This window comes from Giraffa tippelskirchi, chromosome 6 (genome assembly GCF_054371585.1).
Source record: "Giraffa tippelskirchi isolate mGirTip1 chromosome 6, T2T-mGirTip1v1.2.pri, whole genome shotgun sequence".
NCBI lineage: Eukaryota > Metazoa > Chordata > Mammalia > Artiodactyla > Giraffidae > Giraffa > Giraffa tippelskirchi.
Genome location: NC_137280.1, coordinates 35,534,312 through 35,562,018, shown reverse-complemented (window position 1 = coordinate 35,562,018; position 27,707 = coordinate 35,534,312). Strand labels below are relative to the sequence as shown.

General features: G+C 38.3%; 1 protein-coding gene across 1 annotated transcript in view; it reads right to left on the bottom strand.

Annotated features, from left to right (window-relative positions):
* Nucleotides 1–1,017: 1,017 nt before the first annotated feature.
* MRPS28 (mitochondrial ribosomal protein S28) overlaps nt 1,018–27,707 on the bottom strand; it is a 95,693-nt gene continuing 69,003 nt past the window's right edge. The window contains exon 3 of the mRNA XM_081503341.1: nt 1,018–1,440. Within this exon, the coding sequence (XP_081359467.1) occupies nt 1,272–1,440 (169 nt within the window). The 3' untranslated portion in view covers nt 1,018–1,271. The remainder of the gene's footprint in view (nt 1,441–27,707) is intronic.

The following is a 27,707-nucleotide window of genomic DNA, read 5'->3' as shown; positions in this document are numbered from 1 at the left end:
GATTCCACATACAAGTGAGATCATACAGTTTCATCATTCTCTGACATTTCACATGACACAGTGCCTTCAAGGTCAATCCATGTTGTCAAAAATGGCGAGATTTCCTTATTTTTTAATGTCTGAATAATATTCCATTATACATATGATGCATGTGTGTGTATGTATATCAGTTTCTTTATCCATTCATGTATTGATGGACACTTGAAAGTGTTAGTCACTCAGTCATGTCTGACTCTTTGCAATCCTGTGGACTGTAGCCTGGCAGACTCCTCTGTCCATGGAATTGTTCAGGTAAGAATACTGGAGTAGGTAGCCATTTCTTTCTTCACGGGATCTTCCTGACCCAGGGGTCAAACATGGGTCTCCTGCATTGCAGGCAGATTCTTTACTGATGGAGCCACCAGAGAAAATCAGTTTCTTTATCCATTCTTCCATTGGTGGACACTTAGGTTGCTTCCGTACCTTCGGCTATTGTAAATAATGCTGCAATGAATACGGGGGTGCACATCTTTTTGAGTTAATGTTTTCATTTTCTTTGGAAATACCCATAAGTGGAATTGTTGTATCATGTGATAATTCTATTTTCAATTTTTTGAGGAACCTCCATACTGTTTTCCACTGTGGCTGCACCAATTGACATTCCAATAACTAGTACACCAGGGTTCCCTCTTAAAATTCCACATTCTCGCCAACCCTTGTTACTTCTTGCCTTCTGATGACAGCCATTCTAACAGGTGTGAGGTGGGATCTCATGGTCTGACTCATTTCCCTGATGCTGAGCACCTTCTCATGTAACTCTTGGCCATCTGTACGTCGTTTTTGGAAAAATGTCTATTCAGACCCTCTGCCCCTTTGGTCTATTTTTGTCCTTAGCACTCATCACCATCTAACATGCCATATATTTTACTTACTTGTCAATTTCTCCAGCCCAAAGGTAAGCCCTACTAGGCAAGCAATTTCATCTGATTTGTTTACCACTGTTTCTTTTGTATTTGGAACAGTGACATACACATAGAGAACACTCAAAACATATTTATTGAATGACAGAATTTCTCAGTACAGTTTATGCTATTCCAACCAAAGGAAAGAACGGGCATAAAAACAGGGAGAGGGGAGATACAGCTAAAGAAAACTCTAACAAATAAGAGCTATAATTACAGCTTTCATTTACTATGTCGTTTTCTAATCATTTACTCATAATTGTCTAATTGTGTTCTTGATGAATATCTGCATTCAACATAAAAGGAGTGAATGCATTCAGCAACGTTCATTTACTTTCCATGACGTTCCTCTTTTGATTTTGGGTCTTTACTCTCCTGGAGTCCTAACAAAATTGCTTCCGCCTCTAGGATGGTTGTATCTGTTGTCGCTCCCAGGAACCTAGATGTAAGTTCAAGATCTAATAGTCGCAGCCGGACTCTGGTTCCTTTCTGGTATTTCCTAAATAGTAAGAAAAAAATTCCATTAATTCTTCATATCATAAAATGAACAACTAAAATCAAACTCAAATTCTAATTTGTGTTGGCTCCAGATAAGGAAATTAACACTGGTATCAGGGAAATAGCTGTTCTTGACAGAAAAGTTATTTAGTTGTATCAGAATTTTTATGTTAAAGTCACCTTTAAAGATTTTATAACTGAAATGAAAATGTATTCCAAACTGAAATTCAAACAAGTTGGTTCTTAAAACTGACATTTATTTTAATGTCATTCATTTTTAAAGTCAAAGAGTATCAAGGGGAAAAAATGTTTTGAGAAACATTTTGTCTTCTAAAATTAGTATCTTCTGTGAAAAACAAAATGGAAAAAAGTCTCACTGCCAAATACTTACTATAGAGGATTGACTGCACTGTAATTAAAATATAACGATGGCCATACAATACCTGATGGTTCAATTTGGTAAAAATAAAAATATTCAAGTATTTCACAATACCACGTGAAAACTGATGCTCATTTGTCTTTCTTCCTTGATCAATCATTTTAAGAGCTTAATATCAACATTATGAAAAGGTACAGGAGAGTAAAAACGTCGCTACTGAATGAAAATCACAACTCTTTCTTAAAAACATCTAACTATACACCTTAAGTACTATAAGGTAATTTTAAAATTAAAATAATTTTATATAAACAAAAATGAAGAAACAGAGTTCTCCCAAAAAGAGAAAATGATTTTGGTAGAGCATATAATGAACAGTCTCCACATAATGTTTGATTAGGTATTCTGGAGCAATTTATAGGTGATTCATCAAGTAAACCTTTAGGTTATTTGGCTTTTTTCTAAGTCATTTTTCTTTCTGATTACAGAACAAAATGTCCTTCTGTAAAATATGAAAAATCACGTCAGTCACACTTCCTAGTCTCTATATTTATATATATGTACGTGGGTGTGTGTATGTGATGGCATAGATCATACTTCTTTGTTTAAAAAAACTGAAGAGATATCCTAGAATAGCAAGGCCTAGCTTTATATTCTTAGAAAACAGAAATTCCCATTCTACTTACTCCTCTGTGCCTTTTGCACTGCAGCATTGCTTGGACTTTCCTTATAAAAAAATCCTATTGGTTCCCAGGTATCCAGGTAGAATGTATCAAACGCAGCCCTTGAGAGCTTCCACATTCCCCTTATCAGAATGCAAATTCTGTCACTGGAATTCCCAAGAAAGACAGTATAGCCAAGCAAGCACAAATGTTAGTGCCCTTCACTCACCTCTATTGGTTATTTGTGTAAATCTCTGATTTCTCATTAGATCAAATGTTCCCCAAGATCTGCCAATGTATTTACATCTGCATCCTTCCAGGGCCAATGCAGCAGGAACGCAAATGTTTGTCAATAAATTAACAAGACACTTGCTGACAAAAGCCACCACCTCATTGACAGTCTAGATTCTCCATTCTCTTGGCTTTAGCAGCTGTGTGGCCTGGCTCATTTACTCAACCTCTCTGAAGTTTTCCTGGCACAGTGCCTGGTGTGCAGTGGTTAATAAATGCTAACTTTTCTTCTCCTACCATCGTTCAGAGTTGGACAATAAACTGACCACGATAAAGGGGAACAGTGATTTTTTTTTTTTTAATGAAAAGAGTTGAACATTCACAAACACTTGGGACATGCTATCTGGGCATAGGGCATCTCTCAGTGGAGACGGTCCTGTGTCATGTAAATGTTAGCAATCTCCTGTTACAAAAATAAAATCAGAAATACCATGAGTGCTCAGTATGTTTGGTAGTTTATGGAAAGCAAAACCGTCCCTATGTTTAGGTGCAAGAGCCTTTAATACTATGAAAGTTTTGCCTTCATCTCTAAAAAGTATGCAAATTCTAGAAGCTATCCAGTGAGTTGGTAACAGAAATGGAAAATGAACTGCAGGCCTTTACGTGTGCTGAATGAATAAAGAATCACCCACACTGTGCACTAAACAACAATAACAAAAAACCCTCTAGAAGATTCTCTGACTTCAGTTGTCTGGAAGTAGCTGTTTCTACTTTTATGGCACTTAATTTTCAGTGTGCATTATTTCTATGTGCTATCTTCCCTAGTAGACCATAAGCTCATTAAGGGCAGGGCTTTTATCTCATCTGTCTCTTATAGTACCCAGAGGAGACCTATATATTTCATACATCAAAAGCAACTGCAGTGCTCCTTAAAAATGCAAATGAGGGAAGCAACCCCAGAGAGTGAGTTGGCCAAATCTAGGGTGGGACTCAGGAATTTGCTTTTTTTTTTGTTAAGAGTTATGTTTTATTTGGTGGGAATTTTTAGGACTTCAAGCCCGGGAGACAGCATCTCAAGTAACCCTGAGAGAAGTGCTCTGAGGAGGAGGGGGGATGGAGGGGTAAGGAGAGGGGAGGAGTCAGGTTATACAGAAGTTTGCAACAAAGGGCGGGTAGTCTGAACATCAAAAGTATTTTTGTGAATTAAAGAAACCCAGATTATCTCAAAAGTTAAGGAATTTAGTGCTTTCTACTTTCCTGTGTGTGGGAAGATGCAAGTGTTGGGGCTCACTGAAAGCATTCCTTCTACAGGCGTCTCAGCGATCTGGGGCCGGTATGCTGAGATTTTTCACATCCTGAGTTCTTCAGTGATCACCGTAGGGAGGGGCTGCAGGGGAATTTGCCTTTTTAAAGCTCCCCAGGTAATGCGGATGCAGTCTTCTCCGATCAGCATTTGAGAAAAATCTGGCCTAGAATTACCTGTATTATATACAAGGCACGGCATACATACATACAAAGGGCCTGTAAAACGAGGACCTCTGATGGACTTTGTGGCCACCATGAACAGCCTTTGAGAGTAACAGATGTTTTCCACAAGTGATGACAAAACCAACAAACTTCAGGATGAGTAATTTAGACAGACACTCCCCCCCCCCCAAAAAAAAGCCAAGCAATGACAATATATAATGGAGAAATGCACCTTAAAAGAGTCCCTGGAACAAAGCCTAGTGACCACTGGGGCGGGACTGACTCTCCCACACACAGACTGTCCTCTCTGAGAAAGCCAGGGCATGGAAAGGTTAGTAGTCCTCACTCAAAAGGAACAGCAGCCATACCATTAATGTGGAGTTTATCCTTGCTTTAAGTTTGAAATACTTCATTAGAGGGAAGTAAAGAAACGACTGATGTATTTCTGAGAACTCCATTTCTGCCAATGTAGTTTGAGGGGAACCTCCAGCACTGTAGTCTTTGATAATCACTTATACCAGTTAGTCTTCCCATTCGGGTTTCCATTGTTCCACATAACAAGATTTAAAACAAATATGCCAGTACACTCTTTCCCCAAGACTGCATTCATTGTTCATACAGTTTGCAAATGTTCCTTTTAGTCAAAGATTTTGGCCTAAGTATAAATATCCAGAAAAGGCAATGAGGTGGTGAAGACTGTAGACTCTGGAGCCAGATGACTAGAAACCTGCCTGGCTCCGCCCCTAAACATGCAGCTCTGAGCTAGTTACTTCGTCTCTGTTTCAGTTTCCTCATTTGTAAAATGGAAATAATAATTATGGGCTTCCCTGGTGTCTCAGATGACACCAGGTGAACTTCCAGGTGAACTTCCAGATGTTCTCCTTCCAGAGGAGAAGGGGACGACAGATGGATGGCATCACTGACTCAATGGACATGAGGAGTTTGGGTAAACTCCAGGAGTTGGTGACAGGGAGGCCTGGCGTGCTGCAGTCCATGGGGTCGCAAAGAGTTGGACACAACTGAGCGACTGAACTGAAGTGAACTGGTGTCTTAGACAGTAGAGTCTGCCTGCAGTGTGGGAGACCCAGGTTTGATCCCTGGGTCGGCAAGATCCTCTGGAGAAGGAAACAGCAACCCACTCCAGTATTCTTGCCTGGAAAACCCCATGGGTGGAAGAGCCTGGCAGGCTACAGCCCATGGAGTCACAGAGAGTCAGACAGGACTGAGTGACTTCACTTTCAGGTTACTATGAGCATAAAATGAGTTAACACCTGCCAAGTCCTTATACATGCTCAAATGTTAAATGTTAGCTACCATCATCCATCACCACCACTACCACCACCATCACCATCAAAACAAACCTAGTGACAGTAGATGTTGCAGCCTTGGCATGATGGAGGGTACAAGAACACTCTCAAGGGATAAAGGTATATGTAAGACTGATTCACTTTGCTATACATCAGAAATATCAGCAGTTAGTTTTCATTCCAATCCCAAAGAAAGGCAATGCCAAAGAATGCTCGAACTACCGCACAATATTGCACTCATCTCACACGCTAGTAAAGTAATGCTCAAAATTCTCCAAGCCAGGTTTCAGCAATACATGAACCATGAAATTCCAGATGTTCGAGCTGGTTTTAGAAAAGGCAGAGGAACCAGAGATCAAATTACCAACATCCGCTGGATCATCGAAAAAGCAAGAGAGTTCCAGAAAAACATCTATTTCTGCTTTATTGACTATGCCAAAGCCTTTGACTGTGTGGGTCACAATAAACTGTGGAAAATTCTGAAAGAGATGGGAATACCAGACCATCTGACCTGTCTCTTGAGAAACCTGTATGCACGTCAGGAAGCAACAGTTAGAACTGAACATGGAACAACAGACTGGTTCCAAATAGGAAAAGGAGTACGTCAAGGCTGTATATTGTCACCCTGCTTATTTAACTTATATGCAGAGTACATCATGAGAAACGCTGCGCTGGAAGAAACACAAGCTGGAATCAAGATTGCCGGGAGAAATATCAATAACCTCAGATATGCAGATGACACCACCCTTATGGCAGAAAGCAAAGAAGAACTAAAGAGCCTCTTGATGAAAGTGAAAGAGGAGAGTGAAAAAGTTGGCTTAAAGCTCAACATTCAGAAAACTTAAGATCATGGCATCTGGTCCCATCACTTCATGGGAAACAGATGGGGAATCAGTGGAAACAGTGTCAGACTTTATTTTTTGGAGCTCCAAAATCACTGCAGATGGTGAGTGCAGCCATGAAATTAAAAGACGCTTACTCCTTGGAAGGAAGGTTATGACCAACCTAGATAGCATATTTAAAAGCAGAGACATTACTTTGCCAACAAAAGTCCGTCTAGTCAAGGCTATGGTTTTTCCAGTGGTCATGTATGGATGTGAGAGTTGGATGATGAAGAAAGCTGAGCGCCGAAGAATTGATGCTTTTGAACTGTGGTGTTGGAGAAGACTCTTGAGAGTCCCTTGGACTGCAAGAAGATCCAACCAGTCCATCCTAAAGGAGATCAGTCCTGGGTGTTCATTGGAAGGACTGATGTTGAAGCTGAAACTCCAATACTTTGGCCACCTGATGCAAAGATTTGACTCATTGGAAAAGACCCTAATGCTGGGAAGGATTGGGGGCAGGAGGAGAAGGGGACAACAGAGGATGAGATGGCTGGATGGCATCACCGACTTGATGGACATGGATTTGGGTAGACTCCAGGAGTTCGTGATGGACAGGGAGGCCTGGCGTGCTGCAATTCATGGGGTCGCAAAGAGTCGGACACGACTGAGCGACTGAACTGAACAGCAACTATACTCCAATTAAAAAAATTATGACTACAAGAAAAAAAAAGTAAGAACCCTCCCAGATATAATTTCAAGTTATAAATAAATCAGTAAAGGATTTCTACAGACAGTAAGCTCTGGGGATGGGTTTTCTTTCAATAATTTGCTTTGATTCAAATCTTACTTATTTTAATGGTATAAACATTCCTCTCTTAAAATATATTATAAATGTCCTACCAAAAAGAAAACAATTTTTTAAAATGAATGTTGAATTTCTTTTGAGGATGTGAGGCAAACTAGCACTGAACAAAAGCAAATAAAACTGACAGAACTACACACCACATTCACACCACATTTAATGGTCCACACTTCCCTGCATTAGCTACATTATACCTGAAAACAATAAAGTAGAAATATATGGTGAGTCACAGAAGGATCACAGTGACTCATCCACTCTAGTATTCTTTTTGATGGGCTCAGTGAACACTGAGGGGCAGGCAGAGCTGTCTAATTTTACCTTCTCCTATCACTCCTTAATTCTTGATGGAGTTCAATGAATCTATTTTTAGCACATAACTATTTCTTGGAAGGGGAAGATGATCCTTTCAATAGGTTAATAACTTTTCTTCTTCTTTTAAAATTTACCATTTCAATAGGAGACTTAACTTCTAACCTGTCAAATATCCCTTTCTTTATAGAACTGACTCTACTTTCTCTGTCTTCTACGTGTGTTAGTCACTTGGTCATGTCTGACTCTTTGTGACCCCATGAACTGTAGCCCGCCAAACTCCTCTGTCCCTGGAATTCTCCAGGCAAGAACGTTGGAGTGGGTTGCCATTCCCTTCTCTAGGGGATCTTCCTGACTCAGGGACTGAACCTGGGTCTTTTGCATTGTAGGAGGATTCTTCTTTTGGACTTCCAAGGAGGCACAGTTGGTAAAGAATCCACCTGCCAATGCAGGAGATGCAAAAAACATAGGTTTGATCTTCGGGTTGGGAAGATCCCCTGAAGGAAGAAATGGCAAACCATTCCCATATTCTTGCCTGGAAAATTCCATGGACAGAGGAGCCTTGGCATGTCCATGGGGTGCATGGGGTCGCAAAGAGTCACACACGACTAAGCACGCACACACACAAAATTATTCTTTTAATTAGTTTTCCCTCATTCCTTTTATTGTATCAGTGGACTCTTCCATCTAAAAATCACACAAATGCCCATAAACATAACTGGGGTACAATTTTAAGAGGTTCACAGATTACCTGAAGGTCATCTATGGACCTCTAAGATTAAGAAGTTCTGTTCCAGATTTTAAGTCAGTTTATATTTCTGGATATAATATAATCATATAATATAATTGGGAAAGGAGTACAACAAAGCTGTGTATTGTCACCCTGCTTATTTAACTTATATGCAGAGTACATCATGTGAAATGCAAGGCTAGGTGAATCACAAACTGGAATTAAGATTGTTGGGAGAAATACCAACAACCTTAGATATGTAGATGATACCACTCTAATGGCAAAAAACGAAGAGGAACTAAAGAGCCTCTCAAAGAGGGTGAAAGAGGAGAGTGAAAAGCTGGGTTAAAACTCAACATTAAAAAAATACCCTAATATCATGGCATCCAGTCCCATCATTTCATGACAAATAAAAGGGGAAAAAGTGGAAACAGTGACAGATTTTATTTTCTTGGGCTTCAAAATCACTGTGGATGGTGACTGCAGCCAGGAAATTAAAAGATGCTTGCTCCTTGGAAGAAAAGCTATAACAAACTTAGAGAGTGTATTCAAACATTGCTTTGCCAACAAAGGTCTGGATAGTCAAAGCTATGGTTTTTCCAGTAGTCGTGTACAGATGTGAGAGTTGGACCATAAAGAAGGCTAAATGCTGAAGAATTGATGCTTTCGAACTGTGGTGCTGGAGAAGACTCCAAAACTCCCTTGGACAGCAAGATCAAACCAGTCAATCCTAAAGGAAATTAACCCTGGATGTTCATTGGAAGGATGATGCTGAAGCTGAAGCTCCAATACTCTGGTCACCTGATGAAAAGAGTCAATTCATTGGTAAAGACTCTGATGTTGGGAAAGATTGAAAGCAGGAGGAGAAGGGGGTGACAGAGAATGAGATGGTTGGATGGCATAACCGACTCAATGGACATGAGTTTCAGCAAACTGCAGAAGATGGAGAAGGACAGGGAAGGCTGGCGTGCTGCAGTCCATGGGGTCGCAAAGAGTTGGACACAACTTAGGAAATGAACAACAACAATAAATAGTTCTTGAGGTAAAAGGAATGGGTTCTCATTCTATCTACAGGACAACATGGCCTTATAATTATTTCTGTTGTTTTATTTCCAATGTGTTTCTTAAGGAAACTTAGGACTTCAATCAACAAGCTCACCGGACCACTGCTTGCAACCACACAGCTGTAAACGGTAGAGCCAACCTCTACCACAGCCTCATTTTCTAGTGGAAATAAGACAAAAGTTTACAGCATGTGTAAGTAAAGATGGAATTTTTCTTTTATTACCCCTGGTCACTTCCTTAAGTCTAACCCTATTATGAATGAATAAGGACAAGTTTTAAAGAGAATTAGGTGCACAGCAGCATAATATTTTCAATTTAAAAAATATGGAACAGGATGGGGAGGAGGGATAAATTAGGAGTTTGGGATTAGTAGATACAAACTATTATATGTAAAATAAATAAGCAACAAGGTCCTACTGTATAGAGAACTATATTCAGTATCTTATAATAAACTATAATGAAAAAGAATATGAAACAATATATAACTGAATCACTTCGCTGTATACCAGAAACTAATACAATATTGTAATTAACTATCAGTTCAGTTCAGTCACTCAGTCGTGTCCAACTCTTTGCAACCCCATGGACTGCAGCACACCAGGCCTCCCTGTCCATCACCAACTCCCAGAGTTTACCCAAACTCATGTCCTCTGAGTCGGTGCTGTCATCCAACCATCTCATCCTCTGTCATCCCCTTCTCCTCCTGCCCTCAATCTTTCCCAGCATCAGGGTCTTTTCAAATGAGTCAGTTCTTTGCATCAGGTGGCCAAAGTATTGGAGTTTCAGCTTCAACATCAGTCCTTCCAATGAATATTCAGGACTGATTTCCTTTAGGATGGACTGGTTGGATCTTCTTGCAGTCCAAGGGACTCTCAAGAGTCTTCTCCAACACCACAGTTCAAAAGCACCAATTCTTCGGAGCTCAGCTTTCTTTATAGTCCAACTCTCACATCCATACATGACTACTAGAAAAACCATACATAGCCTTGACTAAGTTGGCAAAGTAATGTCTCTGCTTTTTAATATGCTGTCTAGGTTGGCCATAACTTTCCTTCCAAGGAGTAAGCGTCTTTTAATTTCATGGCTGCAATCACCATCTGCAGTGATTTTGGAGCCCAAAAAAGTCTGTCACTGTTTCCACTGTTTCCCCATCTATTTCCCATGAAGTGATGGGACCAGATGCCATGATCTTAGTTTTCTGAATGTTGAGCTTTAAGCCAACTTTTTCACTCTCATCTTTCACTTTCATCAAGAGGCTCCTTACTTTAATTAAAAAATAAAAAACATGGAAAAAATTAAAAAATGTATGCAACAAAAGAACAGGCTTAAGACGATGATCTTAAGAGTTGAAGGAGGCTACCATCTTGAATATTTATACCACATATTTATATCAAGATGTGTTGGAAATGTTCAGAGGTGCTGTTTGGTTGTCACAAAGATCAGGTTGACATCTAGGAGGCGTGGATGGGATGGAGACATTGTATAATGCAAGCAACTCTTCCATGCAAGAGTTGTCCTGCTAGCCATTGATAGTGGTGAAAAATCTGCTTGTAATTATCAAAGCCTGGAACTCTGTCTGCTAAATATTTTTTAAAGGTTGGTTTTTTAAAAATAAGAGTTTAAGTAAACACTATATTTTCAAGAATGAGATTACAATGTCAATTAAAGGAAGACTGATTTTGTCCAGAATGTTAGCAAGAGTTGTTCACAATTTCAGAGAAATCACACTGTCATAAGCAACACCATCATTTCATTTTTGTGTCTTGCTACATGGGTTAAGGGCTTCCCAGGTGGCGCCAGTGGTAAAGAACCCGCCCGCCAATTACAGCCTGTAAGAGACGTAGGTTCGACCCCTGGGTCAGGAAGATTTCATGGAGGAGGGCATGGCAATCCACTCCAGTATTCCTGCCTGGAGAATCCCATGGACAGAGGAGCCTAGTGGGTTATAGTCCATGGGGTCGCAAAGAGTCGGACACAACTGAAGTGACTTAGCATGCAGACACACACACATGGGTTAAATGTATCTTCTTTACAGCTTCAACTTTGCCTTATTTTTTCATTGGAAGGAGATCAGTCTCCTCTATACCTGCTATCTAAAAATATACAATTTATCTTCTTCGCTTTCAATGGAATACACTGATAAAACTTACTTAAAATATCAACAATTCCAAAACATAACTTTCTATAATGATAGAAACATTCTGTGGCCATGGAACACTTGAAATATAACTAATGTGGTGAGGAACCAATTTTCTAATTTTATGTAATTTGAATTAAATTTAAACAGCCGCTTGACAGTGCAGCTGTAGACATCTTCAAACGGACAATAAAAATAGTAAAATACTTGTCCTACAAATATACAAACATAACACTGACAGAAACTCTAGTTTTACAGGAAAAATAGCACTTTGAAATAATTTGTTATAATAAATAGCTATTCCTAATCAGATTCCAGCAAGAGTAAACCATCAGATCCAAACTTGCCATTCATAACTGCTCACGTGTTTCTTTCCATTGTTACTTTTCATGTTTTTCCTCATATCTGTGTGACACTGCACTAGACACATAGCAATTGAACGGTCTTTTAGATATTTAGAGGCTAAAACAAAACTCCCTGTAAAGATAGCTTACTCCACGTTATAGGTAGAAAATTAAGATACATGGAAGTCATTTGCCAATACCACAAAGTTGTATAAGACGATTTACAGATTTTTTTTCCTCTTCCTTTTCTTCAGTTCTCAATTACCTTGACTTCTTCCAAGAACTGTAAACCTAATCCCTTTGGGAGTGATAAGAAGTTACCACTTCACATAGTCTCATAATGTCATCCCTTTGAAATAAAATGCAAACCATGTTGCTGCCACCCAAGTCATTGTTTTAATTAGAAAAATAGTTACTTTCAGTGGTAACAAATAATAAATTATCAAAAAAAAAAAAAACCCACCTGAAACTGTATGGCTTCATGCAAGGTTGTCTATTTTTTACATCTTTTTTTAATTAGGAGGAAAAAACCCTTAGATATTAGTTTTTCAGAAATGCTGTATTTCATATTAGAACCGTTGAATACTGCTGTCTTGAAAGCGAATAGGACGTCTCCAGTGAGTACGTTCAAAATGAAAATAGCCCGTGTTTTCACTGGTCAACGTGTTTCTTTAACTTGGAGCGCTTGCCTCTGCTGGATCTTTGCAAATTCCAGCCTAAGCGGATCCGATCTCAGCCTTCACCATGACTGCTCTCTTCCAATGTGCACTTTCGCAGACCATATGCTGCAGTAAATGAGTCTGCGTGTCTGAGCTGTTTAGGAAAAGGGCAATTAAATCTGGTTTTGCATTTCTGTATTAAGGACATGGTTTAGAAACTTTCCTTTGGAGGGGGTTTTGACATTCTTTCCACAGACATTCTTTAACATCTGTCAGTGCAGGCTGGTAACGGTTCTCGTAGACTTAAAATAGACAGTGTCTTGACTAGTTCTTTGATGTACATAAATTAAATAATACAAAGCCAACAAATACAAGTCTTGGATTGAATCTCAGTATCCAAAGAGAATTTTGTAAGGAATTCTGCCTTTGGGAGTCAATTTAGCTGCCTTACTATAATCAAAGTTCACAAAGATTTCAAGAACAGTTGTTTTGAAATCATTAACCATCTATGTTTTCATCCCAACAAGTTAAAATATTTTAGACCTTTTCCTGATTTTCTTACGATTTGTTATTTTAAAGTTTTAAGACTTTGGGAGTAAAATTTTCTTTTCCTTTTTGAAGAGAAACAGCTAAGACATCTTTAATGGTTTAATTACTCCCTACTTGTTTTTTCTAATTCATACAAACGTTCACAGCAATGTTGACCTCTGTGTGAAGCCAGCACTTTGTGTGTGAACGCTCGCGCACGTGTCTGTGAGGGAGAGCACCTGCACAGGCGCGTGAAGGAATGTGTGTACTGTGTTCTCCTTTAATTGAACTCTCTGGGCATCAACTTCCTCATCTTTGAAAAGCATAATCTTAGAACAGACCTAAGGTCTCCTGCAGTTCAATGATTTTATTCTACTTTTTTACAACTTAAAGTGTTTGAAAACTAATACAGTGCAGAGAGCTACTGAGTGCAAAACTGATTCAATATACATACAAAATGCAAAATGCTAAGACTTTTTATTGGCTACAAAAGACATTATTATAGTCTTAAATATTTGATTAACAAGTAAAATTTTATATGCAGGCTCTTTGGTATATTTCAGACGTGTCTCCCTTTTTCAAATGCCATCCACTGGGTTTCTCTGACTGTGTTTCTAGTCTGCTGCTTTTTTCTGCTCAGTTTGTAGGATGCCTATAAGATTGACTAACCACCACACGAACTATTCTGTCTTATCAAGCACAACAGCCACAGTTAAAAAATAAAGGTAGAAAGTGCTAGCTTTCTATAATCCCAATAATTATAACTCCAATAATTCAACTGATTAAAATTTAAATTACTGTTCATAATGCTAAAACGTACTTCCTCAAATTACAATCATCCAGGAATTTAATCTTTTTCTGCAACTCTACGATAAATGTATGATTTTGTTTTTCCCTTAAACTAAATGCTTTTTAACCTTGCCTTGCTAGTTAGTATTTTGTGCCACAAACAAGCTTTATCTCTTGTTCAAACATTGATTTATTTTATGAAATGAAACATTTTTAAATGTCCAATAAAAATTTCACTTTTTAATAATGTGGAACATGCATATAATGTAATACATTACATATAGCATCAATAATGATAGTTATAAACTTTTCTTAGGGTTAATAAAATAAGATGTGTCAAGAAACTAGGGAAAGAAATATCCTAAAATCTAACAACTATATAGAGTCTATTTTTATTTTTTGAAAAAACCAAAAATATGTGTTGCTGGTCAGAATATACATACATAATAAAAAAGAATATATATATTTGGAGGGACAAAAAAATCCAAAGGAAACAGAAGGAATAAATGCTTTCAGGCACCTGAAATATGCTGATAACTAACATTAGATCAAAGCTGGAACTAGAATTAGAGTATCTAATTGTATACCTGTGGTATACAAGTTTTGTTTTATGAGATAAGAAAATATATACTTTTATTGTCAGAGATAAGTTTTGTCAGGGTCAGCAGAGGAAGGAATATGAGTTTTAAAATGTCATAGAAAGGTCTAGATTCAACCGTGACTGAGTATGGGACACTTAGCGCATACGGACTGCTTGCCTGAGTGCTCAGTGCTCAGTTGCTCAGTCATGTCCGACTCTGAGATCCCATGGACTACAGCCTGCCAGGCTCCTCCATCCATGGGATTTTCCAGGCAAGAGGACTGGAGTGGGTTGCCATTTCCTTCTCCAGATCTACTCCATCAAAATCAGTAGGGTGGAGTTAGAGATTCATGCCCATTTAGGAAAAACTCCTCAAATGAGTCTGGTTTGAAAAGCACTGGCTACAGTATTCATAAGTTACATTCTCTGAGTCTCTGTCTCAGTCAAACTCCAGATAAATGGTTCATGGCAGTCAAGGGACCGAGCTGAATCTTGGTCAATTCAAGCTTTAGTTTCCCTAACAAGTGCATGCAGTGCAGACATTACATAGAAAGTCAAAGTTAGAACTGCACATTTTAAATATCAAATATGAGATACGCAAAGTTGTTTTCCTGTTATGAAACTGAAGAGATTAATAATATGTATTCCTCTCTAAACAAGGGGCTTCCCTGATGGCTCAGATGGTAAAGAACCTGCCTGCAATGCAGGAGACTCCGGTTCAATTGCTGGGTCGGGAAGATCCTCTGGAGAATGGAATAGCGACTCACTCCACTATTCTTGTCTGGAGAATTTCATGGACAGAGGAGCCTGAAGGGCTACAGCCCACAGGGTCGCAAAAGAGCTGGCCACGACTTAGTGACTAAACAACAAAGTACAGGTTCCACATTATATTTCCCACACAATGATTCCAATCTCCTTTCACTTTTCTGACCACATCTAGGGAATTGTCATCTGTTTGGAAAGAAGATAGTCAAAGAATCTTGTAGTATGTGAATGAAAAATTAAGGGAAGGAGCAGTCTGAACAAAAAGTAGAAAAGGATCTTATACCTGTCTAAAGAATTTGGAAGTCTTTAATACCAAAGAGGTCACAGTATTTATTTTGTGCATCTATTTTGAATGCCTCCAAGAAAGCAGGAATAAGAAAAATAGTTAGAAGTTATAGGGGATGGAAGATTTATAGCAGATTCAGCTTTAATATGAGGAAGAACTTCTAACAGAGTTGGCTGGAAGGGGAACTGGTTGTTTTGTGCACTACTAGAGGAAATCACAGGGAATTTTCACGACAGATGAGCACTGTGGCATGGTCATTTCATGATGGAATTTGAATTCTGTAAGGGCTGAATTAGATGACTTCCAAGATTCCTTTCATTTCTAAAATTTTATGAGTCTATGACTCAAAATACTTATTAGGTCTCCCACCATCAGGAAGCACAAAAGCTGGAAAGCAAGTTAAAGAAAGAGCAGCCAAACAGTCAGAAGGTAGGCCAGGTATGCAGTAAAAAATTTTTAATCAGGTCAATTTTTAATGTACCTTTCAGTACTTAACTCTTTCAGACCATGAAGTACAGTTACTCTCATTAATGACTTACCACCTCCTTTGGTGCCTGGACTTATTTCTGGATAGCAAGATCTGTTAGGCACAATTAACTTACTCCTCTGGTTTGAATTTGAAACTAAACGATGCTTCTTGACATGACTGCTTGCCAGATGGCCAGCTAAATTGTTTCAGATAGAATACACACTTCATGGAGCACAAAAAACAAAGATATTTTACCCTTTCTACTTGTCACTTCCCTCTGCTTGGATGGGCTTTCCTTGTGGCTCACCTGGTAAAGAATCCCCCTGCAATGTGGGAGACCTGGGTTCGATCCCTGGGTTGGGAAGATCCCCTGGAGAAGGGAAAGGCTACACTCCAGTATTCTGGCCTAGAGAATTCCATGGACTGTCAAGTCCATGGGGGTCACAAAGAGTCAGACACGACTTGAGTGGCTTTCACTTTCACTTCATTTCTGCTTGGATACAAATGAGAAAAGTGACAATAAGCCAAATATAGCTACCATTTCCTCTTACCTATGGTCCTCTCTTTAATAAATCTATGTTAATGTGATACTTCTAATCCTCTACTTTGTAGCACTGTGCTACACTATACATAACAGGCATTTGATGACGTCTGTGGAAGACTATAATCAATACATTGGAGAGGGAAATGGCAACCCACTCCAGTATTCTTGCTTGGGAAATCTCACAGAGGAGCCTAGTGACCTACACTCTGTGGAGTCACAAAGAGTCAGACACGACTGAGGGACTGAGCACGCATGGACATGCGCACGCACACACACACACACAGTGAATATGTATTCTCAAGTGCTGCACAAAACTTCTGCAACTGGTTCTATAAACTGGGAGTCTACATTTGACCCCAGTGCATTCCACCACCAGTCATATGTGCCTTAACTGAACTCCAGTCTCAATGCCACACAGATTTATTCTAAGTCCTGAGAGCAGCCTGCGTGTCGTCAGTGTGTTACAGGATGCTGTACATGCTGCCCAATCGCTGAGTCCTTCCTATCAGAACAGGGATGTGACTGCACAGTGACCAGGGGCTTCTGCTCAGCCAGTTGAGGATTTTTTTTTTTTGCTTCCAATTTAAGAAAAGTAATTGTTTCCTATTAACAGCTAAAGAAAACCACTGTTTATTGGTTTATTGTTCAGTGATAACTAGGACCATGATAACAAACTGACAGTGTCTAAGAACAATTCTGTTCCCCAATTTACTCATCTTATACAAACAATTCTATGATCATTATGTAATGCTGGGCAAGGTCATCTTTATTGTAAAAAGGGAATCACCACAGTATCTACCTCCTAGGACTGCTGAGAAGATGTCCAAGAGAATGCAAATAAAGGATGGAGGAAACACTCAGTGTGAGTCTAGTTTGGACAGGCCTTGCTTTAACAAAGCAATAGTTCAGGCATATAACTAGCTCTGTCACAGTAACGTAGGCCTGGCTGTAAGGCTCACTGGGGCCAGCAAGCTGACTTGGCAGGTGGGTTGATCTAGGGATAGACACCAGTAGACAAAAAAAGCTTTCAAAGATCTCCTCATCAAAGAGATTAGGTTTAACTTTTGACGGATGTCGATTGCTTATCTACTGGATAAGCAGCTGGACTCTTGATGAAGAAGTGTGTTCCTAGGCACTGAATGGCCTTTCTGTGGATAGCAGGACTCCTGTGACTAAGGACACAAGAACAGTATATGAACCCTGGGAAAGGTGGCCCGCATGAGTGCTTGCCAGGGACCTGGGGCTCCAAGCTGTCAGTTTGTTCATTGCTTCATTCATTCAACAAATATTTCTTAAAGGTCCATTTGTGGCAGGCACTCTTCCACATGCTGGAATAACCAACAAGAAAGACAAGGTTCCAGTGTTCATTGGCTCATGGAGCTTACATTGTGGTAGGAAGGAAAAAAGACAAATAAACAAATCAGACAGGAGTAAGAGCTATGCAGAAAATTAAAATAAAGTGGTATTATAGAGAGGAGACATATGATGGGGTGGTGAAGGAAGGAATCTCTGAAGAGTGACATTTCAGTGGAGCCCGGAATGATAAATCAGGGGCCAGCTGTGTAAAGATGGGGGCAGAGCCCTACAGGCAGAGGCACAGTGAGTTCAAAGGCTCAAAGGCAAGGACAAGTTGGCATGTTGAGAGGAGCAAGAGAGGGCCACTGTGGCTGGAGAGTGCCCAGCGACAGGGACACTGGGGGGAGTCAGATGGCAGAGAGGAAGCCAGGGGCAGGCCACCCACAGTGCCTCAGACGACAGTGGAAAGGGTTTGGGGAAATGCACCATCAAATTTGTCTTTAAGATCATTCTGGCTACTCTTCGGAAAGTGAATTGTAGGAGATGAGGATGGAAAGACGCTGGGTGTGGAGGACTGAAGTGCTAAGTACGAACTTATCCGAGGGCAAGGGTGTTGCACAGATACACCTGTGTTGACACACCACAATCCAGGCTCAAAGATCTAATCCTACTGATAACACTGCGTGTCTTGGTTACACTTCATCCAGGATCACAGTAGAACTCGGCTGAACCTTTTAATACACTGCTTGTATTCTTCTTGTTTTAAAAAACAATTTATGCCAATGCAAAGTCACCTACTTCCTGTTATAATTGGCAGAGCCTGCCTGCAAGGTCCTCTGGGCTGGCAAACTGCCTTGGAAATGGAGTCGGATTCTTATGAAGATAGACAGCGGTTGACAGAAGTTTTCAAAGATGTGTGGTGGGATCTGGGGAGGCATGGCTTCTGAGATTTCCTGAAACAATGTCTGCTCCTACATTTGTTTACGGAACTGCACACTAGTGTGTTTGGGCTGCTGTAACAAAACTGGGTGTTCAAACATCAGGAATTCATTTTCTCAGTTCTGGAGGCCTTTAGCCCAAGGTCAAGGTTCTGGCTGATCTGGCCTCTGCAAGAGACTCCCAGCTTGCAGACTGCTGTGCTCTTGCACACAGCAAGAGAGGACTCGCGTGTCTCCCCCTCCTTTTGTTGCAGGAAGGGGGACCCCTTCCAGGGTCCAAAATGGAGCTCTTGTCTAACACTTGGAAATGAACGGTCTGAGGAGAAACACATACTGACAAAGCAAGAGACTTTACTGGGAAGGGATGCCCAGGCAGAGAGCAGGTAGGCAAGGGAACCCAGGAGGACTGCTCTGCCACGTGGCTCACAGTCTCAGGTTTTATGGTGATGGGATTAGTTTTTGGGTTGGCTGGCCAATCACTCTGACTCAGGGTCCTTCCTGGGGGCACATGCATTGCTCAGCCAAGACAGATGCTAGTGAGAAGGATTCTGGGAAGTGGTAGGACACGTGGGGTTTCCTTTTGACCTTTGCTGAACTCTTCTGATTGGTGCTGGCTTGTTTGTTCCAAGTTCCTTACTAGAACCTCCTGTCATAAAGTAACTCATGCAAATATTAATAGTTACTACGGTGCCTGGCCAGGGTGGGCAGTTTCAGTCAGTGTGTTTCCCCTAACACTTTTATAAGGACACCAATCCCACTGGATACAAACCCCACTTAACCCTTAATGCCTCAACCTCATCCTGACCTCACTTAACATTTAATACCTCCTCATAGGCCCTATATAGTCATAATGGTAATTGGGGCTTCAAAATATGAATTTGGGGAAGACAGTTCAGTACATAACAATGTGTTATTATGAATTCTTATTTGTGTGAGTACATGCAAATGTTAAACTTATTTGAAACATATTTCCATTATATGCCAAGGAGATATCCAGGATATGAAGAATAAACCTGTGATCTCAAGATGTTTTGCTGTTTATTTGCTCAGTTGTGTACAACTCTTTTGCGACCCCATAGACTGCAGTCCGCCAGGCTCCTCTGTTCATGGGATTTTCCAGGCAAGAATACCGGAGTGGGTTGCCATTCCCTTCTGCAGGGGATCTTCCTAACCCAGGGATGGGACCTGTGTTTCCTGCATTACTGGATTCTTTACTGCTGAGCCACTTTTATATTAGCTCAAAGTGAGTCACTGTGCTTTGGGTAATTGATCTCCCATGAGGATTTCCTTTTTCCTGCTTTCTTTCCCTAAACTATTCCCTCCTTCCCATCTGCCCATACCTCATCCTTGGCCCAACAGTGAAATGTGAACACTATACTAGAGGTTAGAGGCCATTTATACTAGAGGCCACTTCCTTCTCCAGAGGATCTTCCCAACCCAGGGATCGAACCCAGGTCTCCCGCATTGTAGGCAGACGCTTTACCATCTCAGCCATCAGGGAAGTCCATATTAGAGGTAGTATATATGAATGCAAAGAATTCTCTTAGGGGAAAAAATGTCAGGAAACCCATAAGGAGAACTGAAAGTTATGTTAAATTTTAGAGAATGAGTGGGAATTCACCAGAGAGGCAGACAAGAAAATCCAGACTTACCTCAAAACTCAACTTCTATGAAACAGATTTTCCTTGGACACCCTCAGCCTTAAGACATATATCCTTTTACTGAGTTTCAAGAGTAATTATTGTTTGCACAGTTCCTTTGGCCTTTAAAGTACTGCTTTGAGATACAGCTTCTACTATTATCTTAAATTATTAAGTTTTTCATTATGAGTAAGTTTTTTTTTTTTTTTTTTAGCTTTCTCACCATTCAATATTTCTTTCTTTTTTTTTTTTTATAAATTTATTTATTTTAGTTGGGGGCTAATTACTTTACAATATTGTAATAGTTTTTGCCATACATTGACATGAATCAGCCATGAGTTTACATGTGTTCCCCTTCCTGGACCCCCCACCCACCTCCCTCCCCATCCCATCCCTCTGGGTCATCCCATTGCCCCGGCCCTGAGCCCTTGTCTCATGCATCGAACATGGAATGGTGTTCTGTTTCACATATGATAATATACATGTTTCAATGCTATTCTCCCAGAACGTCCCACCCTCACCTTCTCCCTCAGAGTCCATAAAATTGTTCTATGCTATGAGTAAGTTTTAATGAGTGTATGCTTATGTTTCTTGAAGGTAAAAAACATACCTAATGAATCGTTTAAGAGAAGTAAATGAACATTCTTTGATTTGATCAGACTGAAGGATGTACAAGAGAGGACTAAGATATGAGAATTAAGAGTGTTACAATCAGGTTCTGACACCTCAATAACAAAGAGAATATTCCTGGTTAATTTCTCTGGGTCTCCAAAAGAGAGTTAACGTTTTTTGCCGAAAGAAAGAGCTGACTAGGTAGGTTTCTATGGTTCTGACAAACTCTATGAACATACAAACTGAATCTCCATGAACCTTCATGTACACACTAGTTCAATCTTCTCATTCAACAACCCTATTTAATTAGGGGTTTCTTAAAGGTACTAGTCTTTACTACTTTAAAAAAATTTCCTTTCCCTTCTCATTCAGATTTTATACAAGCAATTAAAAGGTCATAAAAACTCACCCAATATGGTATTTAACATAAACGGGGGAAGGAAGGAACAACAACAAAAAATTCAGTTATCAATCCTTCAAGTTTAAATGTTAACCTTAAAATACAGTTAATATCTAAGGTAATCGTTCTATTTCAGGCAAACCATATGGAAAATCAGGACAGATAACACTGGCAAGCAAATTAAATACTCACTCTTGCTTTCTAATGATTAGATTTAAAACACATGGTCCAAACATTTCACAATGTAGTATTTAAATAAAAACACACTCCAGCTATACACAAAGAGATTGCTAAAATGTAAAACATGTAAGTCATGCACCTTCTTTCTATTTTGTAACAAAAGCTCACCCCAAATAATCCAGTGGGTTGAGAAGAAGCAACTCAATTAAAAAGACATTTTCGACAACAATTCAGAAACAGACTAGTTTAGTAATCATCCAAAAACGAAAGAGTTCCATTTGAAAAGTTGGTTACAGTTCTAACTTCACATTCACAAACTCTTTTGTGGGATGATGTGAAATAAATTGGTTGTTAAAAACTCGTGCTTGCAAAAGGAACTCTGATGCCCAAGTATGGGACAGGTTCCATGACCACAAACCTATGCCAGCTCTACCTTTTCAACAGAGTTTGCCAAGATGAGTGTGTTATTAGCCAGGCTTGGCTGGAACAATCCACTGCCCACAAAGTTACTTTAATGTACTGTCTCTATTGAAAATCACAGTAATCCCACAATACATTACGATACTTTCCCATCACTGCCGCAATTCCCACCACAGGCAACACTTTGTCTCCAACAAAGAAGCCTCACATTCTACGTCTGCACAAACCCTGATCCTGCCTAGTCCTGTGTGGCTGCCAAGTGGAACATCTGTGTGCTCGGCAGTACACAAAACCGGCTCTTTTCTTTTTCTTTTTCTTACTTTCTGTTTTCTTCTTTTTTATTTCCTAGACAATAAACTGTGTGATTGCTGGTAAGGAAATGGTCTGTCATTCCCTTCCTCTTCCCTTTTATTTATTTATTTGTTTGTTTAAAGTGACAAACAACTACATCTGCCATTTACTCTTACTTTAAGTCTAAATCCTGAAAGCACATTATTGTAAGTCCAAACCCCGATTCCCTATGATTTTAGACTTGTGATCATCTGAAGAGTATTGACTTTAGAGATAAAGATCCTTAAAGGTATATTAACAGAAAGAACATATTCAATTCTAAGAATATTCTAGAACTTCATTTATATTTACAGAGTAAAAAAAAAAAAGAAACCACTAACAAATGGTAATATACTCACAAGAATAAAAAACTCATAAACTAATGTTCCCTGTAGAAAGTTTACAACAAAAATTATTTCCATAAAATATTACATTTTGATGTTTCATGCCAACGAAAGACTTTTCTATTATGTTTTTCCTACTATATTCACCTCAAATCAATATTTGGGCTTAAAAAAGTAAAAGAAATTAAGGCACACCAAGAGACAACTGCACAAAGAATATGACTAGGAATTTACTAGAGAAAAATTACATATTATAAACCAACAAATTCTATCTGCTTCCCAAACAAAAGAGAAAAAAATGCTCAATTTCATTAGTCATCAAACAGACACAAATTAAATCTGGATACTTTTGCTATCAATATGACTAATATTTAAAAACAGAGCACACAAGTTTGCAAAGGAATGGAACAGTGGGCATTTTAAATTAGTACTACCTTTCCAGAGCAATTTGGCAGTATGAGTGTTTATACCAACTAGCCCAGCAATTTCACTTTTTGGATTTTATCCAAAACAAGTGAGAAGAGACAGGCATCAAGATGTCTACTGTAGCTTTATTTAAAATAGAAACAATTTAGAAACAGATAAATATCCAATTATAGAGGCTTTGTAAAATAAATTATGATATATCGCTCTGAGAAGTACTATACAACCAAGAACAATAAAGTTTAAGGGAATATATAATTCATGGCATAGTTGAAAAAATTCATTGCATAGTTAAGTGAAAATAGCAGGTTATAAAATATGATACGTAATGGCAATCCACCTTTTAAAAAATGTATGCCTGCTTAAGAAAAATAAAAAATGTTAATAGTATTTTCTCATGGTGATGTAAAAATAAATTTCTCTATTTTATAATAAACATGCCTTTAGTTTTAAACCAGAAAAAAGTCCCTGAATTATTTCTTCTTAGAATTGATGGCAAATCTTAACTTATTATCATTAAAAAAATAAAGGGTAATTCATTTCTTCTCAAAGATACATTAACATTTTCCTAGGTTTTCAAAACCTGTTCCATTGAAAATCATGTAAAATTTCACATGAAAGCAGTATCAAGAAACAAACAGAGGGAATCTGTACAATAATTTCAGATTGAGAATGGAAAAATCTCTTAGATTTACCACTGTAAGTAGAAGTTGGCAATTATACAATTGTAGCTCAAAAAGCTTAATGAAGATAGATAGAGCTGACACTGATTTCAGAGCCTGAAAGACCAGTCCATGTGAAATGTATCTCTAATTTTAGTAGATTAAAACAACATAAACAAACAACTATAATTTGTGTGTGCTTATTGATAGAAATGGAATAAATAGAAAATAATGAAGATTTTTAGTCTTTAATTCAAAGACAATATGGAGAGTATTTTTTTTCTACCTGTCTTACCTTATACTACAAAACTGGATTAATAAGGAAGTGACTTTTCGGTTTTATCCTAACAAGATAAAAGGAATTTTCTGCTACTTTATATTTACTATGTTTACTCTCCTCTGACATCTTGCACAGGAGCCAGAAAGCTACAAAGAGAAGATCTGTGAGTTCTGAAAGCAGACAAAGTGTGAGCTTTATCCTTTGAGTTATATCATTCTTTTTCTATGACAAACTCTATAAACTAGTTTTATGCTACAATCACCTATGTATTTCTTTTGAAAAAAATTAAGTTAACTGCTAAAATGGCCATACACACACAAAAAAAGTGTTCGCAAAGCAGCTGTTAAAGAAATGAGACAGACAGAGCTGTACTCTACTAATTGACACCAGTTTACTACATGGTATTTAAAAGCCATCACTGGAAAAGCAATAAAAAGTGTCCTGCTTTGTGATCTGGATTTCCTCTCACTGGACACAGAGTTCATGTGATGTTTTTAAAGTATTATTATTCTACATACTAACTTGTCCATCCATTCTTTACGTTCACTAGTATATGACCAAATATGTTCATAAGTAAAATTACGTTCACTAATATATGATCAAATACATTCAGAAGTAAAATTAGCCCATTGCTTTGAAAGTATGGAGTCTTAACTCCTGGCCGCAAGGAAAGTCCCAGTCAGTGCTCTTTTTATCAAGTTATCGCATCAAGAGAAGTAGACTGATTGAATGCTGAAATTGTAGGACCCCTTATGGTTGAAGTTTCAGCAGTGACAGCATCAGGTCAAAGATACCTTACTTGTTGCCAGTGTTTTCCCTCCCCTCAAGACACTGGCAAAGTCCATTTGTTATAGCACAAGTTAGATCCAAACCATGTGTTTGACCTGAGAATTTATAGATAACTGGACAATGATCTTTTTTTTTTTTTTTTTTTTGCAAATCTGTCAAAAAGGCACAGCAGACTGTCAAGTTCTAACCTGACATCCAGAGAAGCTGAACTAACAGATACAAATGGGTTTTCTGTTAAGGGAATTTTGATTTGATCACATAAACAAGTGAAAAAGAAACAAAATTAATCTTTACATACATTTGAGAATATTAAGTGAAACCAAACACTTAACATAAAATCCATGAGTTGGGGATTCTCTGCCTGTGGGAAGGGGGAGGAGGGTGGCAAGATGTCTGTAGTGACTACTACTTCCGCTTCTAGTTTCTATTGATAGGCACTAGCAATCATACTTTGAGACATTTATTGAAAGATCAGGGCAGAGTTTCTCTATGAATTTCTTAAGACTGGATTCAGCCGCCTGGTTTCATGAATGATTTTCATCCTTCCCTTCAGGATGATTCTGCTTATCCTGGAATAAAATACCTTTTGTGGTCACACCACATTCTTACACATTTCAAAGCGGGTCAAAACTCCTTTGAAAAAGTCATTGCTCACTGAGGGGCTTATTGATTCCTAAAGTCTCATCATGATACAGTCAAGCAATCAAATATCATCCAAGTCATCAATCAGCCATTTATCATTTTGTTAATTTGCTAACACTTTGCCTGCAGGATAATTTTATTTATTTATTAAATTTTTATTGGTGTATAGTTGATTTACAATGTTGGGTTAGTGCCAGGTGTACAGCAAAGTGCATCAGTTATACATACACATGGACCCGCACTCTCTTTTTCTCTTTTTTTTAACATTCTTTTCCCATATAGGCCATTATTGAGTATTGAGTAGATACATGATGACTTTGAAGCAGAATGTATACCTAGTCAGAGTTGCCTAAAATATACATAGTTCCTTGCCCTTTTTAGGTCACTGAGAATATAACTGCATTTAAAATTTTACTGTACAATCAATGTTATAATAAGAGGTAAAACTTAAAAAAGCCCAGCATGGTCTCAGTCATCATTAAGATGACTTGGTACTTGCCTCAATTTCCCATTTGGTTTTTGCAAGTAAACCACTTCTGATCTCCTTTTAGCTGAGAAACCAAAAAAAAAATCTTTCTAAGAAATACAGGTTAATGAAGGTTGGTGAAGCTCTTTACAAGCATTGGAATGATACAACCATTCATTTGGAGTAAGCACTTGAAGTAGAAGGGGGATGTGTTAAAGGCTGATTTCTGGGCCACATCCCCAGATGTTCTGATTCTTTACATTTGGGGTAAAATTAAGGGATTACATATTGAGCAGAAATGTCTAATAAGAAGATACCAGGTTTTAACACAGAGGTTCTTGTGGCCACTGTTTTCAGAATTCCACATTATTTTCAGGTTCTCTGCTTTGTTCTGAGGAGTTATCATTATAGGAGTCTTATTTTAGATAAGAGATTTTTAAACTCTTTCTTATAAATTTTGCTTTTGAAATCAGTCTTGTAGGATGGGGTACATACTATACATTTGGAAAGAACAACAGGCAAATGATTAAGAAGCCCTGACTTTATTTCACAGCCAAAGAAACTACACAGCAGAACTATATCCTTCTACTTTTCTGTATATTTATTCTATTAATTCTTTTATAAATTTATTTATTTTTTAATTGAAGGATAATTGCTTTCCAGAATTTTGTTGTTTTCTGTCAAACATCAACATGAATCAGCCATAGGTATACATATGTCCCCTCATTCTGTTATTTTTGCAAGTTTGATATTGAAATTCCAACTACAAATCTTAATTTATCTACTTACAAAATAATTGTGATATATAGTGGAACTATACATAACTTTGTTCTGTATTTTCCAAGTCTCCTGTAAATGTGTTATCATACTTTCATAATTTAAAATAATAAAGAAAAAAAGAGAAAAAGAAAAAAAGAAACTATACAGCAGAATCTTTCTTTTTTCACCATCTCCAAAGGTGGCGTGTAGCTTTCCCACAGTATCGGGTTGCTGGTCTAGGTACAAGCACAACCTAGGTGATAATTCACTCAGATTTAAACTACTTTTTTCAAAGCTGACTTTCCCCAACAATGCATCATCTACATTTTAAATGGTAGGTGAAATTCTACCACCACTCTCAAAGAAAGGGACAAGGAGGTGTATTGTACTGGACAAAAGAAATGGAGGAACGTATTGACAGTACAAGCAATCTATAGCACCCCTGGGTAGAAAGATTTGTTGAAAGTTTTCTCACACGAGAAAAATGCAATGAAGCATGTAGCATTGATTATATTTTTGGACGTAGGTGCTAAAATACCTAAAAAGAAACCATCATTTGTGAATATGTGTAATCCCTTTTCCCTTACTAACAGAGAAATCAGTGATATAATCCTATGCTTCAATATGAAACTAAAATGTTAGATTAGTAGGACATTAGAAAAATAAGTGTCTTTAGAAAAAGTAAGACATATAATCAATCACTGGTTGCTGCTTTATAAATTTAATCATTTGGAGAAATCTATGAAAAGCCTCAAATATTCCAGCCCTTTCTCATTTCCAAATGCGGTAATGCAACATCTTGATCTATTTGCTCCCTCTGAAAGATGCTTCAAATGGCACAAAGATATAACTATTATTCTCCACATCCTTGTGTTTGTATAATTTAAAAAAAATTTTTTTATTGAAGTATAGTTGATTTACAATATTGTATTAGTTTCAGGTGTACTGCAAAGTGATTCAGTTTTATATATATATGTATTCAGCTATAATATATATATTTAGTTAATATATACATTTAGTTATATATGTGTATATATATATATGTTCTTTTTTAGATTCTTTTCCATTTAAGTTATTACACTATATTAAATTGCGCTCCCTGTGCTATACAGTAGGTCCTTGTTGTGGTGTTTGTGCAATCTCAAAGCCAGAG